General features: G+C 42.9%; 1 protein-coding gene across 3 annotated transcripts in view; it reads left to right on the top strand.

The window, feature by feature from the left end:
- Window positions 1-16,167, top strand: part of LOC147698896 (uncharacterized) — a 120,843-nt gene that overhangs the window by 55,753 nt on the left and 48,923 nt on the right. For all 3 annotated transcript variants that reach the window (XM_086935514.1, XM_086935511.1, XM_086935512.1), the window contains exon 3: window positions 3,703-3,862. In XM_086935514.1, coding sequence (XP_086791640.1) covers window positions 3,703-3,862 — 160 coding nt within the window. The remainder of the gene's footprint in view (window positions 1-3,702; window positions 3,863-16,167) is intronic.

Here is a 16,167-nt window from a genome sequence, read left to right as displayed (position 1 = left end):
AGTTGTTGTAAGGAAGCATAGAGAGCAAAAGCATCAACTGCATATCTAACTTACTGGAGTATCCCAGCCACAGTACACATATTTTCATGTTTTTGGGGAATCTCTCACATTCTTCATCTCACACGTGTCCCCTCAATCTCATTTTTCTCTTCCTTTTACTTTCTGTTTTCCATTCTTCTTTCTACAATTTTTTCTTCCTCTCACCATATCCCTCTGGAAGTTTCTCTTTCCTTCTCTCTCTCTCTCTTTGACTCTGCAACATTTGCTCTGTTTATTTAATTAAAAACGTTGTATGGCACGAGCATGACCCTAGAGGGTATCAGAGGGCTTAACAGAGAATTGCGACACATGTAGGGGGAGACATTTGCGGAAAAACAGCAAGACTATACAAGATAAAAACAGGCACCTAAACTCATAATAGTGGAGGGGACCAGTATAGCAACAATACAAGGCATCATAAGTAAGCAGAATAGCATGACAAGGTAGGCAAAAGAACACGTATGTCGAATACAGCAGGAACAGTCATTGTTACAATAGATGAGGTGGATAGCTGACCGTTGGGCCAGGAGGACCTGTGAGAGCTACGCTGACACGACAATAGGCCGTGGCTAAAATTCAAATTCAGAAAAGTACTCATAAGTAAAGCCGTCACCTTTCTGAAGGACACTGTTGATGGATTCAGTTTCGTTTCTGTAGACAGGGAGTTCCAGATTCTTGGGGCAAGACCGAGAAGGACCGATTATAAGTTTTCATTTGTTTTCAAAAGAATTGGGCTTAAGCAACAGGGAGGAGCTCCTGGAGGATCGAGCACCGCCCGAAAGATCTAGCTTTTTTGCAAGGTACAGAGGAGTGTTGAAATGAAGGGCTTTATGGGTCATGCAGGCAATTGTATCCTTGCCTCGAAAGGTAACCAATTCAGAGAACTCAGATCCGGAGATAGCGGACTTGAAGTCAGTGCGGGAAAGGAAGGGTTTTAATTTCCTTAGGATGCTCAATTGGAAGTTTGCTCCTTTGGTAGATGCGCTTATGTGATCCTGCATGTTCAAGTTCTTATCTAGCACTATTCCCAGAGATCTCATAGAGCCTATGATTTGTGGTGTGCAGTTGAGAGAGGATATATTTTTCACCAAGATTGGGGTTGCTTGGGTGGGAGATAAGGAGGAATTCAGTTTTGAAGGTATTAGGTTTGAGATGGTTGGAGGTTAGCTAGTTTTGGGTTTTGTGCAGGCAGTGCTTAATTTGTGAAATAATAAGCGTGAGGCTCAAAGTTTTCTTCAGAAGCTACCGCCAGCACTGCAGAAGGTTGTGGTGCCAAAAACCAAGGCTGGGTAGGCTTGAGCGCCCTTCATGCATCTTTAACCCACCACCAGACACTCCTTGTCCCTCTACCTTACTCCTGCACATTCTTTGTCATCTCTGCTTTATCCCTTTGTCACTGTATTCCATTCTTTCTTTTCGGCCTCCTTTCTCCATTTTGTGCTTTCTCTCTTTTGTTCTTGGTCAAAGTGTGATGAGGCAAAATACGTGCTAGTGCCCACCCCCACCTCGGAGGCGTCTCCCATTGCCAATGAAATCCTATCCTACAGCCCTCAGCAAGAGCCCTGTTTCTCTTATAAACATTATTTTATTTATTTAGCCCTAGTTGGGCTTAGAGAATGTGGGTATTTCGTCTGCTACTGACTGACCATCCTTGTAACTCTTAATATTAGCACAGTGACAGGACGGTCCTGCTCAGTGGATGAAGGCAGTGTCGTTACAAAACATGAGCTCCCACTCCCGTAAGATATGCAAATAGGGCCCCCCCCACACTCACATCAGTAGTAGCTCAGGGGCCCACTTCAGTATGAGTGAACCTGGGAGTTGCACAAGCTCGCTGGGTCCTCTCTTACGCCCCTGGCTGATGGAACATCCTCCCATTTCGATCAATATGCATTTTTTGTTTTTTTAACTTTGTCAGCAGCTTGGCACACGTCTACTGCACACAGCACTGTCAGTTAAAGATATAGTGTCAGACAGCCTTGCAGCAACTACACACACAACCCGAAGGGCCCCCCTGAGGATTAAAAGGCTCACCACCTACTGCCCCTCACCCCCACAGTGTGTGGGCTGCGGGGTGCACTTTACATCCCTGACATCGAACATCATCGAGGCATACAACTGTTCCATAAGCTTCCAGTCCTGTACACTCTCCCTCACCTTTAATTTCTCCAGTAAAAGGCACAGACAGTTGTGTTGCACTCCGTCAGGTCTGCATATCACAGGCCTTCATTTTGAGCAACATGTCCTTTCTTTCTGGCCATACCAGTCATTAATATTAGTTTGACTCCTTTACCACTACCACCATAGGACTTCCCTGTGTTTCAATCACACAAGATTAAACAGTAATTCTACCCCGCCAGCGGTCAGGCAGTCACCCACCTAGTTATATTTATTTTTAACCGTTATCAGGATACCAACCGCAGGTGAAGACATTTGCTTTCCCGGCCCTCTGAAATAAGTGCCGGTGCTCAGCACCATAAACCACCGTACAAATTAAGCACTGTGTGCAGGGTTCCGTTGAGATCCTTGATATCATCAGGAGAAGAGATTTTCATGTACAACTGGGTCCCATCCACATACATGTGGTACTGGATGTTAGATGCTTTGAGGATTTCAGTAAGAGGTTCAAGGAATAGGGTGAAAAGTGTGTCTGAGAGAGAGGTCCCCTGGGGAACCCCCAAAGTGCAAGGACTGGAATTGGAGAGGGTTTGATTGATTTTAAATCTCTGTCATCTGTTATAGAGAATCGAGGCAACCCCATTTTAGTACTGAGCCATGTTTGACAGTGTCAAAAGCTGATGGGAGGTCGAGTAGGATTAATAGGCAGGATTTGTTCCTATCAAGCATTGTGAGCGTGTCATCGACTATATGAGCGATGGCTGTTTCGGTGCTGGGCCCCGACGGAAGCCCGATTGGAATTGATCAAGAAGCTGGAATTCCTCAATGTGATTACACAGTTGTACATGAACACATTTCTCAAAGAACTTTGCCAGAGTTGGGATATTTGTAATTGGTTTGAAGTTATTGAGGTCCTCTGGACAGCCATAGGTCTTTTGAGAATAGGCAAAACCTGACCAGACTTTAAGCAGATCTCACCTTGAAGCAGGAAGGCAATAACGATCTTGGGACCTGTAGCATCTCTTTAAAGAACTTGGGGGAAGGGTACCGTTGAAGTGATTTGAGGGTTTCAGGGTAGAAAGAATGTTGAGAATTGATGTATTGTTGAAGGTTGAAAATTGACTCCAATAAGCACTGTTTGTAGGGGCATGACATACTGTAAAATGGGACTGGGGAAGCAGGTGGGAGGCTGGCAGGAATGATAGATTGATCATGGCAGACCTTAGATCAGATTCAATCTTGTTAGACTTTTCAAGGAAGAAGGAGGGAAAGTCCTCACAGTTTGGTTGTGGACTGGACAGGAATGGGGATTGAATGGTAGTGTTATTGGATTAAAGTTTAATCAGATCAAACAGCATTTTGGGCGATTTCTTTTCCTCTCACTCTCTCACTCTCAATCACAAATCTTTCCTTCCAGGCCTCTATCACCTTCTCCTTTCTCACTCTTTCTGTTCTGTTCTGTTCATTGCTTTCTGTTTTTTCTCTCTGTAACTACCTACATTGCTTCTCACCCTACCTCGTCTTACTTGTATTCCCGTTCTGCAGAAGTGGATGCGAGGGCCATTTCCGACGAAAGTAAAAACTTGCCTTACCCCTTCCCAGACAACATAGCAGCCTGTATTAATGACTATTTTAAAAGCTTCGCCCCAACAATGGCAAAAATGATTGAGGAAATCGGTCACTCGATTTACATTGAAATTTTAAGGTAAAGTATTGAAAAAACTGCAACCTTGATACTTCATTGTGCCTGAATACTTTAAAATGTGTGTTATGTGGTGTACTTAGTAGAGCTATAAGATACTTGTTTCACTTTGCTATGGGAAGCCGTTCATGTCAAAATTACAGATACCCATTTAGGACACCTTCTGAAATCCATAGGCTGCTGCAAAATGAATATGACACACACCAGAATGAATGTAATATGTGTCAACATTAATATGATCCCTGGCAAAGTAAATCTGACTTGAATCGAAAATAAATATGAAACCTGGCAGGTTGAATATGCTACTTAGTGATTGATATGAATAAAACGAAGTCCAAACTGAATAAGAGCAGTACTGAAATATATATCAATTCTACTGAAATAAATACGGCCCTCACCATAAATAATATAGCTATCACTGAAACGTATACAATATGCATCAGACAGAGTGTGACATTTCTTGAAATGACTGACATATGCCAAGAGGTATACGGCATGCATTGAAATGAATATGACAGATTGAAATGAATGTAAGTTACTGAAATGAATATATTGTATCCTGAAAAGAATATAATGCACATTGAAAATAATATAACATAAACTGAAATAAGCATTACACATGTTGCAATGAATATGAATTGTGGTGAAATGAATGTTACCCAGATTGCAATGAATATGAGATATACAGAAATAAATAGAAGATGATTTAAAATTAATATGGCTTGTGTTGAAATGATTATAAACCCCATTGAATTGAAGTTGACATGCCTTAAAAAGAGTATGACCAAAGCTGAAATTCTCATGGTCAAAATGAATATGGCATGCATTGAAATGAATATGACACATATTCAAGTGAATATGATATGTGCTAAAATGGAAAAGTTGCATCTTAAAATTAATATGACAAGAGCTAATATGCATATGGTATCTAATGAAATAAATATAACATTGATTGAAAGGGATATAACACATGTTAAAATGAATACGAAATGTGTTGAAATGAATATGAGCTTCATTGAAATTAATTTGACATGTTTTAAAAGTAATACAAGTAACGTTAAAATGAACATGGTATTTATCAAAATGATGACGGGTTACATTTAAAGTAATATGATACACATTAACATGATTATGATACCTGTTGAAATGGATATGTTTCATGTTAGAATGAATGTAAGATGTGTTAATAGGAATGAGCTATCAATTGAAAGGAGTATAATACATGCTAAGATGACTATGACATGCAATGAAATAAATATGAGCCCCATTGAAATATATTCAACATGTCCTAAAATGAGTATGACCAATGCTGAAATTAAAATGAAACTTGTTAAAATGAATATATTATGCGTTGAAATTAATCTGATGCACATCAAAACAAATATTGCATGTACTAAAATAAATATGACCTATGTTGCAATGGATGTGACCCATGTTAAAATTATTATGGAGGGTGTTAAGGTGACTATGACATCCATTGAAATAAATATGACATTCATGGAAATGAATAGGACACGTGCTAAGATGAATATGAACCAGTTTGAAATGAATATGACACCAGGTGAAATTAATATGGCCAACATCAAAATTAACATGACATTTATTAAAATTAATATGACACCTTTTGAAATAAATATGAAACTATGTGAAATAAATGTGGCATGGTTTGAAAGGAATAAACCACATATCGAAATGAACACAAGCCATGTTTAAATGAGTATGACCTGTGGTTAAATGAATATGACTTGCATTGAACTTATGTTGAGCAGCTGTAAAATTAATATTACATATTAAAATAATATGACATATTCTGAAAGGATATAATAAGTACTAAAAATGAAGTAACTAAAAATATTATAACACACAGGAACCAGCCTTTACCACGCATCAATTACATGCATCCATTTGCCACACAGTTAAGTATTTCTACATTTGTCACACATTAATTTATCAGGCAGGTATGTATTTTTGTAAATAAGATAATTTTTTATTGGCGCATAGAGATAAAGGGAGGTAAGGATGATTTTAGGGTTGAAAGGTGGTTAGAAGTAAAGGGAGGTGAGGATCATTTTTGGTTGTAGGAAGTGGGTAGAGGTAAAGGGAGGTAAAAAATGAAAAAAGGGGGATGTCCATTAAAAAATAAACACACACACATGTATATATATTTATATATATGCATAGATATATACATATATGTCCCGCGCGCATACGTGCAGACAAAAAGGATTTCTCAGAAATGTTTGCATGGCAGTGCGAAATGGAGTACAAGAGGAGTTATGTCTCCTCTTGCCAACTTGGACTCTCCTCCATTGTGCTCAAAGATATGATGATACCATGGGCAGTACATCATGAGGACTTTAAACATGGAAGATAAACGCTACATAATTTATATGTGACATTTAATTTTTTGAACATTACAGTGCACTCAGACTTTTAAACTGTGATTTGGGACGCTATCCAGCAAGAACACATAACAATCATCCAAGACAGTGAACTTAAATTTACAATTCAAAATTCGCTGCATATGCAATGTAGCACCCTGAATTACATGATTTAATTCATGATAACAACAGCAAAGACCTGTGCAATAGTATTAAATTAATAAAAATTGCTGTGCCATTACGCACGATCGATGCCAGGCAGGATGATGTCTGTCCCCTCATAAAGGAGATCTAAATAGGTGTAAAATACAACAAAATTTGCATATTGTCATTTAGAAAAATTCATTAATATTTTCCTTGGCGCCTTGTTGATATGATTGTTGTCCAAGAATAAATAAATACAAAGATGTAACTAGTATAATCAATTTCTGCCCAAGTGGGCCGAAGAAATAAAAGACCAGATGTGTATGATCTGTCGTGTCATAACCCCTGTATGCCAATTGATGCAGCTGGTGAGTATAAGTGAATAGTGAAATTAAAAACATGTGTAGTTAAAATATATACAAGTGGTCTCAACAGCGGAACCAGAGTGATGGTGCTAACAGTCCCAGCCATAAAGGTGCGTTACATATGTATGGTACTGGGACAACTGGCTCAATGACCCTCCAGAAACTCCACAGATGTATGAGTGTGGCCAAGCTGACAGGAAAATGAAAGCTGACTGTAATTGATTTACAGGCAAATGTGGAAATCCTCGGTTGCATTGAGGCCAAAGGGGGTCTTACTATCTAATTCCAAGATATACTTGGTTTCTAAGGCTCGTAGGATCGCCTCCCTGTTACTCCCTCTTCTCAGAGGGCTAACGGCATCTATCACGAAATATTGCAGTAACTCGCTTTTATTATCGTGATATTCTCCGAAGTGCCGTGCGACCGGGTACGCGGCATCGTTGGTATTGACAGCCCTTATGTGCTGGAGTATCCGCTTGTGGACCTGCAATTTGGTACTCCCAACATATTGCAGGCCACATGGACACTCCAGCACATACACTGCGTACTCAGTCTTACAGGTAAGTTGTTTAGAGATAGTACGAGGGATGTCAGAAAAGGGTGTGGAAAACATGGTCTTGTTGACACCTTGTTTGCAAGCTTTGCAGCTGGCGCATCTCCTAAAGCCGTTGCTGCCATCCAGCCAATTTTTAGCAGTTACGACTTCCGGACTGGATTTTACAAGAGCATCACTCATCGAGCGTGCTTTCCTGAAAGTTTTTGCTGGCTTAGGTGTGAAAAGCGCGCCAATTACTGGATCATTCCGCTTCGAGGCTCCAGTGTTTATTCACTATTTTGCGGAGTGCCTGTGCTGCTTGTTATACGTCCAGATTAATCTAATAGGCTGTTTGGATAAATGATGTCATGAGTAATGTCACTGACCATGTCATGAGTGATGTAATATGTGACATCATCAGCAGTGCATTGCGGGCGCGCGAGTTATAGTTAGCTGAACTAACTATAACAGGGAATTTCACTGGTTTTGTACGAGTGAAATGTCCAACTAACTATAACGCCCCTGAAACCTATGGTTTTTTCAGTGAATTTCTAAAGTTTTTTAAATGCTAATTTCTAACTGTAACGCTGCTGGAACCTATGGTTTTTTCAGTGAATTTCAAAAGTTTTTTAAATGCTAATTTCTAACTATAACATGCATGAAACCTATGTTTTTTTCAGTGAATTTCAAAGGTTTTTTAAATGCTAATTTCAAACTATAACATGCCTGACACCTATGGTTTTTTAAGTGAATTTCTAAGGTTTTTTAAATACTAGTTTCTAACTATGCCTACAGAGGTAGGACATGTGAAGATAGAAGACAAAACGCATAGTAAGCAGTGAAAGAAATGCAGAAATAAGCAACAGAAGTTCTCAAAGATGAAGAAAAGTGCAGGAAGAAGCAAGACGTGCAGAAAGAACCAACAGAGGAGCAGATGGGGTCAAGCGTGTGGCTGGCAGAGTGGGTGGGTGTAGTGACAAGCTGTCTGAGTCTGAGGTTGGCGAGGTTGTCTAGAAGGGTGGTGGAGGTGGTGTCGTTGTTGTTCTCGAGGTGGAAGTTCAGATCCCCGAGGAGGATGTAGTCCGTGGAGGCGAGGGCGTGTGTGCTGACGAAGTCGGCGATGGCATCGCTGAACTGTGGCGGTGGTCCAGGGGTCTGTAGATGAGGGTTCCTCTGAGGGTGGTGTTGGGATCGGTGTGGATCTGGAAGTGCAGGTGTTCGGCGGTGCTGAGGGTGTCGTCGTGCTGGTCGAGACTCTGAGAGTGTTCCTGTGGACCATGGCGACTCCTCCTCCTATTCCATTGGTGCGGTCCTTGCGGGTGATCTTGTAGCCGTCAGGGATGGCTATGGCGATGTCAGGTGCCGAGGAGGGATTCAGCCAGGTCTCCGTCAGGAAGACAACGTCTGGGGAGGTGGCGTCGAGTAGGTCCCAGATTTCGATGGAGTGTTTCCTGGCTGAGCGGGTGTTGAGAAGACTGCATCTGAGTTGGTTGCGTCTTTTCTCTGTGTGTGGTTTGGTGGTTCAGGGGCTGGTGTAGCTGCAGTTCCAGCAGGAGAAGGGCCCTTGGGTTCGCTTCGGGCAGCCAGGAAGCAGGTGTGTGACCGTCCGGTGTTGAGTGCGTCGAGGGTGCTGGCATTGTAGCGGAAACGGGTGTCATGGTGTTTGCGGGGGCCAGGGGTTCTGGCGCTGGGTGCGGTCCAGGCACAGACGGGCGCATATGGGCTTGCCGCGCAGCACCTGCCATAAGAAGGGGAGGCGAAAGGGAGGGGCAGCTGGGAGGTGGGAGCGGACGAATGGGCGAGCTCAGGGGCAGGGCCGTAGCGGACGCAGCGGTGGGAAAACCGGAGGGGGGAGTGGCGAAGGATACAGGAGGCAAAAAGGGCACAGATATAATACAGAAGGCAAAAAGGGCACAGAAGTGATACAGAAGGCAAAATGGGCACAGAAGTGATACAGAAGGCGAAAAGGGCATGGACACACAGGCGGTGCTGTGGGTCAAGGGTCGCTCTCCTCACAGCGCAGCAGCCGCCATAAGAAGGGGAGGCGGGAGGCAGGAGCAGCTGGGAGGTGGGAGCGGACGAATCGGCGAGCGGGTGGGGTGGGGACGCACTGCGGGAAAACGGGAGGGGGGAACGGTGAGCGGCAAAGGATACAGGAGGCAAAAAGGGCACAGAAATAATACAGAAGGCAAAAAGAGCACAGAAGTGATACAGAAGGCAAAAAGGGCACAGAAATAATACAGAAGGCAAAAAGAGCGCAGAATTAATACAGATGGCAAAAAGGGTGCAGAAATAGTACAAGACGAAAAGGGAGGAAGAAAGCGAAAACAAATAAACAAATAATCCAAAATGTAAAACAATCACAAGGCAAACCTACGGCCAGTCATTGGCTAATAGGCTTTGAATTAGCACGTGAAAGTTGTTTTAAATAACATCGATAAAAAGCATTTTATCTTCAAAAAGTGCGCACTATACTATACTATATATATATGTAAGTCAAAACAGTGGTATTAGCGTACAATACATCACACAAAGGGTTATGTAACTAAAGAGACCAAAAATGAATATTCTTTACAAAATCCTGCAGTCTGCAAAAAAAGTAAAAAAATAGTCCGCAAACAGAGGTAAAAATGTGGGACAAATAAAGGTCATAAACAAAACAAAAGCAAGCTTCAACGTACACATACATTTGAATGACTAGCCAGTAGAATGGTTTAAATAAGACACATTTTGCAATTGATATAAATAACAGTGAGGCAAATAACACTGTTCTCGATATGAATAGGGACACTACTGAAATTGGATATGAATTGTGTGTATAACACATACTGAAAAGCACATGACAGTGACAGCCAATCACAGTGGAGTTCAATGCAAGTTGCAGCGCTCCCTTAAGACACTGAACGGGTCAGGTCAGGAAGAGGAGGGATTGTGGGTTGGAACACATTGAAAAACAACATGCAGAAACAGGCAGCATGGAGTCTAGCCACACCCTTTCCTGCTGTGCTGTTTGGATCACAAGGCCGTCAATCTCATAGAGCTCAAAGCCTACCAATGACAGCCATGTATGTTGGCCTGCCCCCGCCCGTACCTTCTCGGGCAGCACTGGTCTCCTGGTGAAGCACTTCCAGCCGTATGTCATCGCTAAGGGTGCCTTAGAGGGTTTTGGTGGACAGTGACACTGATTCGGTGCCTGCCATTGCCGAAAAGCTACTCAAGTCAGCAAGTCGAGCCCCCCAGCCTGACTTCAAAACCCCGCACCTCCTTCTGAAAACATTGTGTAAGCTGTCCCAAGGCACACATCTATCTAAAGTATTGTGGAAGGTGAGTTGTTAGGTTAGTGGGCAACCTTCAAGCAGGGAGCAGGCAGAAAGCAGAGAATTAACTCGCAAACCGTCAGGACAGGTGAGTGAGGAAGCCGCAGCACGCGCCGGTGTGAGCTGCTGCAGATGGAGGCCCCTAAGCGGCGGTCTCTAGCCCCCGGCCTCCGAAGCATAATCCCATGGCCAGCGCTCAGCTCACCATGGCACTGGCCCACCTCGAGCGCGGCATCCTCCGCAAGCACCGGCGAGGTAAGCCAGACAGGATGCGGGTAGGGGTGGCTGGGAAAGGACAGGGCTCAGAGGTGCAGGGTAGGCCGCCTTATTCCTATGTACCTACATCAGGGGAGGGGAACTGAACGGCCGCTCCACACTGCCCGGGAATTTAGTTTCTTCTAAAAATGAAGACATTTTTGCATCTAATTTCCTTCTGTCAGTTATGCTTCTACTATCAATGTAGAAAGAAATGAAATACTTTCAGCCCAGGCGGAAGGTGAGGGTTGGACATCCTTTAATTAATCTAACCCCCTGTGCTGCTACCTGGTTGATGTGAACTTTTCTTTGATGCTTAGTTACATCCGTGGCGAATTATGTTTGTCCACCTCTCTCTATTTATTTATTTATGCATTTTTATATAGCGCGGACTTTACCCGAAGGCGTCAGAGCGCTTCACATTAGGAACAGAAATGAAACATAATGAGAAACATTACAAAAGAGCAGATTACTAAAACATACGTTACTTACATAAGGTAATAGTGACAATTGTGAGCAAACAAAAACATGAGGTAGTAAAAATTGTGAGCAACCAAAAAAATACATGAGGTAGTAAAGGTAATAATGACAATTGTGAGCAAACAAAATACTTGAGGTAGTAAAAATTGTGAGCAACCAAAAATACATGAGGTAGTAAAGGTAATAATGACAATTGTGAGCAAACAAAATACTTGAGGTAGTAAAAATTGTGAGCAACCAAAAATACATGAGGTAGTAAAGGTAATAGTGACAATTGTGAGCAAACAAAATACTTGAGGTAGTAAAAATTGTGAACAACCAAAAATACATGAGGTAGTCAAAAGTGCACAAGAGGAAAAGTGACAAGTGTGCAGTTATAAGAGAAAACAGAGTATAATTTGAGGTATAATACTGCAATAAGTGCTAGGCATAAGAACAGGCGTCACGTAGGCAAGGTGGCACTTGTGCAAGTATCAAAGGTAAAAACATGTGAGAGGTAGCAACCGTGTGTTACAAGGGCAAAGTGTTGTGTGCATGTTACAAAAGGGCACCGAACACAAGTACATGGAGAGTCAGTTTTATTTTGCAGCGGAACAGGAACGGATGTACCTGCATTTAATATATTTATACTAGACTGATTTGTGTTTTATTTTCTGCTCTGAGCACCCCTCACATGCATGTCGGCAAGGAGTATGTGTTAGCCACGTGCGCCGAAGGATCCTGGAACATGCTCGCATCTGACTGCATGCCCTCGAGACATATAAAGGTCCCCCCTTTTATCATGCCCCAACCTCATTGTTTACCTGGTGTGCTGCTTTAGCAAAATGTCCGTCTCAACAGCTCCGTTCCAGACGGAGTCTAATCTGCTTTGCTGCTCCCAAAGACGTGGTCTGCAGAACGCAGCAAAGTGCTCCAGATGTGAGCTCAAGTCCAAATATTGTTCCATAAATGCACGAAATACTGTCTCTGCTCGATACAAATGGCCACCATATTTCAAATGTGTAATTAAAGCTGGTCTCCGTGCTGCAGAATTAGAACAGGCCATCATACTCCTGAAGCAGCCTGCAGGATACAATCATCTAAATGTGGCAGCCACGACTGACTGTCATATGCCAGATGAACACTTAAAGTTAGGACACCATACTCCAGAATGTTAGAAAATGACAAAATACTGCCCTGCGGAACAATGTACAGATTTCCAGATATGGAACCCATGACTAACCCAATATTATAATCAAGATGTTTACTTACATTTGGGAGCCATATGTAATGTAATAATACTCCATAGAATGTTAGAGCAGGACACCATACTCCAAATACGGTCTGCAGAACTGCCCACAGCGCTTTAATGTGTCGCCTATAACTGACCACCCTAATCTAGATGTATGCCATACTCCAGGATATTACTGCAGGACTCCCTACTCCAGGGCTTTAAGTGGGCTAGGTCCTACCAATGCTCATCACCAGCACTTGTTAAAAGCAAGTACCTAGACGGGTCCCTATCGGGCTCTCCATTTTTACGCTTGGGGTGAAAAAAAACTTTGCAATAGTACCATCCGTCACTGCTTTTGATGCAACTTCAAAGAAACTAGTGTTTCAGTTTTATACTGGACAAACATGGAACGCTTTACATGAGCACCAGTTACATTACTCCGGAACATATTCATTTGTTGAATCACAGGATGTTGAGCCAACCGCAAGCTCAAACCTACTTTCTCCGCTTGAAAGTCGACAGCTCTAGCCTTTCGCCACAACCTTGCGCACAAGAACTGAAACATTTTCAAAATGATATACAACAAAGTCATAGTTGTTGCTCATTTATCTTATGCAATTTACAACCATTGACAAAGCCATTAGTCCTGGCTTGTTGTAGGTGTAATTTGGCTTCTTGTGTTGTACATCTGGATGGATGAATGGGCAGAAGCATTAAAATAACAATCTGGCAGCACACTGCTAAGTGCAGATTTTTAGCTTAAGTGTTTTAAGCCACATCCTTTATTACATCGGCCACGCCCCTATGAGAGACCCCCCCCCCCCCCAGCCAATTTGTTCAGCCCACTTAAAGCGCTGCCCTACTCCCTATGCTGCCGGCAGTACTGGACACAATGATGGCCGCCATATTGTATATGTTCATTTACAGTTAGGCAACATTCTGTAGAATGTTAAAACAGGATACAATACTCACAAGGTGGCCTGCAGAACTGCCCACAATAATGTGGGTGTGGCCTACAGATCTGGCTCCGTACTCGGGTGTGGCCAACAGAAATGAACGTTATACTCGGGTGCGAGTTGCAGAACTAAACATAATACTTGGGAGTAGACACATGCTCAAGCAACTGGGCACAGTTTTGGCCCTCAGGACTGGATGCAATACTCCAGACTGGACCTAAGTATTCTCATGGAGGGACCTGCAGCGCTAACTACAAAGCGCACTTTGCTGAACTGGACACAAGACTCAAATCTTAGGCAAAGTGTTCGTCTGGGACAGAAAATAGACCCGGGCACCGAAATAAAAGTGGCTCCTTTAGCAGGTAGTTAAAAATGTAACTCAGATTTTCAAATTAGGTTGTTTTGAACATATAAAAAACATTGTATAGCTGTTGTGCAAAGTATGTGTGTCTGCATGCATTTGTCCTTGCTGGAGACAATATTTGGGATATTAGGAGAGTTAACATTAAACCCGGCCCACAAGACTACAAAACAGGCCCACAGACCAGCCTCTCAGACCATCTCTTTAAACATTGCAAGATTTCTCTGTAGGCCAGTCAGACTTTGCTCCGGTGTGGCCTTTAGTTCGCAATACTACTGCGACAGCCTGCAGAACTAGACAAGTACCCTGAACTTAGGTATGGCCTACATAACAGCACACAGTACTCAGGTGTGGCCGCAGAACTGAAGACATGATTTCAAGTGTTACTTGTTGTACTGAATATGATGCTCTACTTTGTCTTCCTTCCGGCTTCAGTAACCAGTTGCCTCACATCTGTGTGGTCCTTAATCTTTGGTGTGATTTGCACATTATGGGTTTGACTCTGACAAGGTAATACGGTTTCCATTGCTGGTGAATTCAGTTGTGCTGCCCTCGTGTTTACCTGGTCCAAACCTGAGATTACCAGTGACTCTACACTGCCTTGCATCTCCCTCCCTCCCTAGGTCAGCAGAATGACACACTCTTGCAGCCACCCTCTCTTCATGCACCCCCTCTTTCTTCCACCTCTTGCTGTGCTAAGCTTAATGTATGTATGTGTGTGGCAGGTAGCACAACGTGAGCAGGCAGGCCATATTCACAAATTGCAGTTCTTTGTTTTGTCCGCTGAGGAGTTGTGAAGGGGGTGGTGAGCAGCAAAAATGAGAACCAGTTGTTCCATCACTGCTACAACTTGCTTCACCCTCTACCCTCTACCCCGCCGTCCGTAGGTGTTTCTATGCTAACTGCTGATTACAAAGCTGCACTTTGTAAACTTTAGAGAAATCAATGCTTTTTCTCTCCCTTATCACATCTCTGTGAAAGTCACGTCTGGCCCCAGTCTAAGTATCTGTCCAAGATTAAAACGGGAACCGTGCCCCAAGCAACTCTTTCCACCTGTGCTGATTTTGCGCAGGTGTCTGCGACCAATTTCGCTTTATTTCACGTAGATTTGACTGTTCCTCGCACATTTGTATGTGGATCACGGAAGCAAATTGTCAGTGGGATCAGCATGAGCATTGGACAGTAGGAATGTAAGATGCTGATACCGGTGGGCAGTACAAGCACCCAGCGCTTACAGCCACTATGAGCAGATGTCCCTAGCAACCAGTGTAAGAAGCTGGCACTGGTAGGAACTAGGAGGTGCCCAGCACTGATGGGCAGTGTACAAAGTTGACACTGTTTAACATTGTAAGATGTAAGCACCAGTGGGCAGTATGCGAAAATGACATTAGTTGCCAGTATAAGAAACTGTTTTATGAGATGAAGAGTGATAGGGCCCGATCACTTACTGGACGTATATTGAGCAAAAATTTGTTTCATTATGATACTTGCCCTTTGACAGGGGGAAACCCCTAACCCCCTAATGTAAACAAGGTTCAACAAGGGTGTCAGGGCAAGATTCGTATCTCGTACTCTTTAAGGAAAAAATTCCAGTCAAACAAAGGTTCATATTGTTAGGTGTATATAAGGGTGTTGTCACTCTATCCTTGAGAGTGAGTGAAAGAACAGCCAACACGTGTTTCACCCTTTTACACGGCCATCCAGCCTGGGGCTTTCTCAGGGAGTTTTTAAGGGGATTTAATTGGTGAGTTCGTCTGGGTCAATTAAGTTTCCTTGTTACTTCTCTAATATCGGGCGTAATGCTGTTACCGAAGTGCTCTTACTGATAATGTCGGTAACCGAAGCCCCAGGCTGGATGGCCGTGTAAAGGGGTGAAACGCGCATTGGCTGTTCTTTCACTCACTCTCAAGGATAGAGTGACAACACCCTTCTAAACACCTAACAATATGAACCATTGTTTAATTGGAATTTTTTCATTGAAGAGTATGAGATACGAATCTTGCCCTGACAACGTTGTTGAACCCCGTATAAGAAACTGGCATTGATGGTTAATGAGGAAGATGGCACTGGTTAACCTTTTGAGAAGCTGGATTGGGTAAACAGTGTGTGACAAACTGGTATTTGTTGGCAGTACATGGGCAGAGCAGGAAGCTGGCACTGGCAGTAATTGCAAAAAAAATGCACAGTTAAGCTGCAATAAGGGGGTACTGGTGGTTTTGTGGGGACCAAGCAATGCTAGGAAATGTAGAAAATGGTACTTGGGGTACTTTATTCTTCTATAAAACCAGATTACTATGCAAC

This window comes from Lissotriton vulgaris, chromosome 8 (genome assembly GCF_964263255.1).
Source record: "Lissotriton vulgaris chromosome 8, aLisVul1.2, whole genome shotgun sequence".
Taxonomy (NCBI): domain Eukaryota; kingdom Metazoa; phylum Chordata; class Amphibia; order Caudata; family Salamandridae; genus Lissotriton; species Lissotriton vulgaris.
This window is presented reverse-complemented; position numbering and strand designations above follow the sequence as displayed.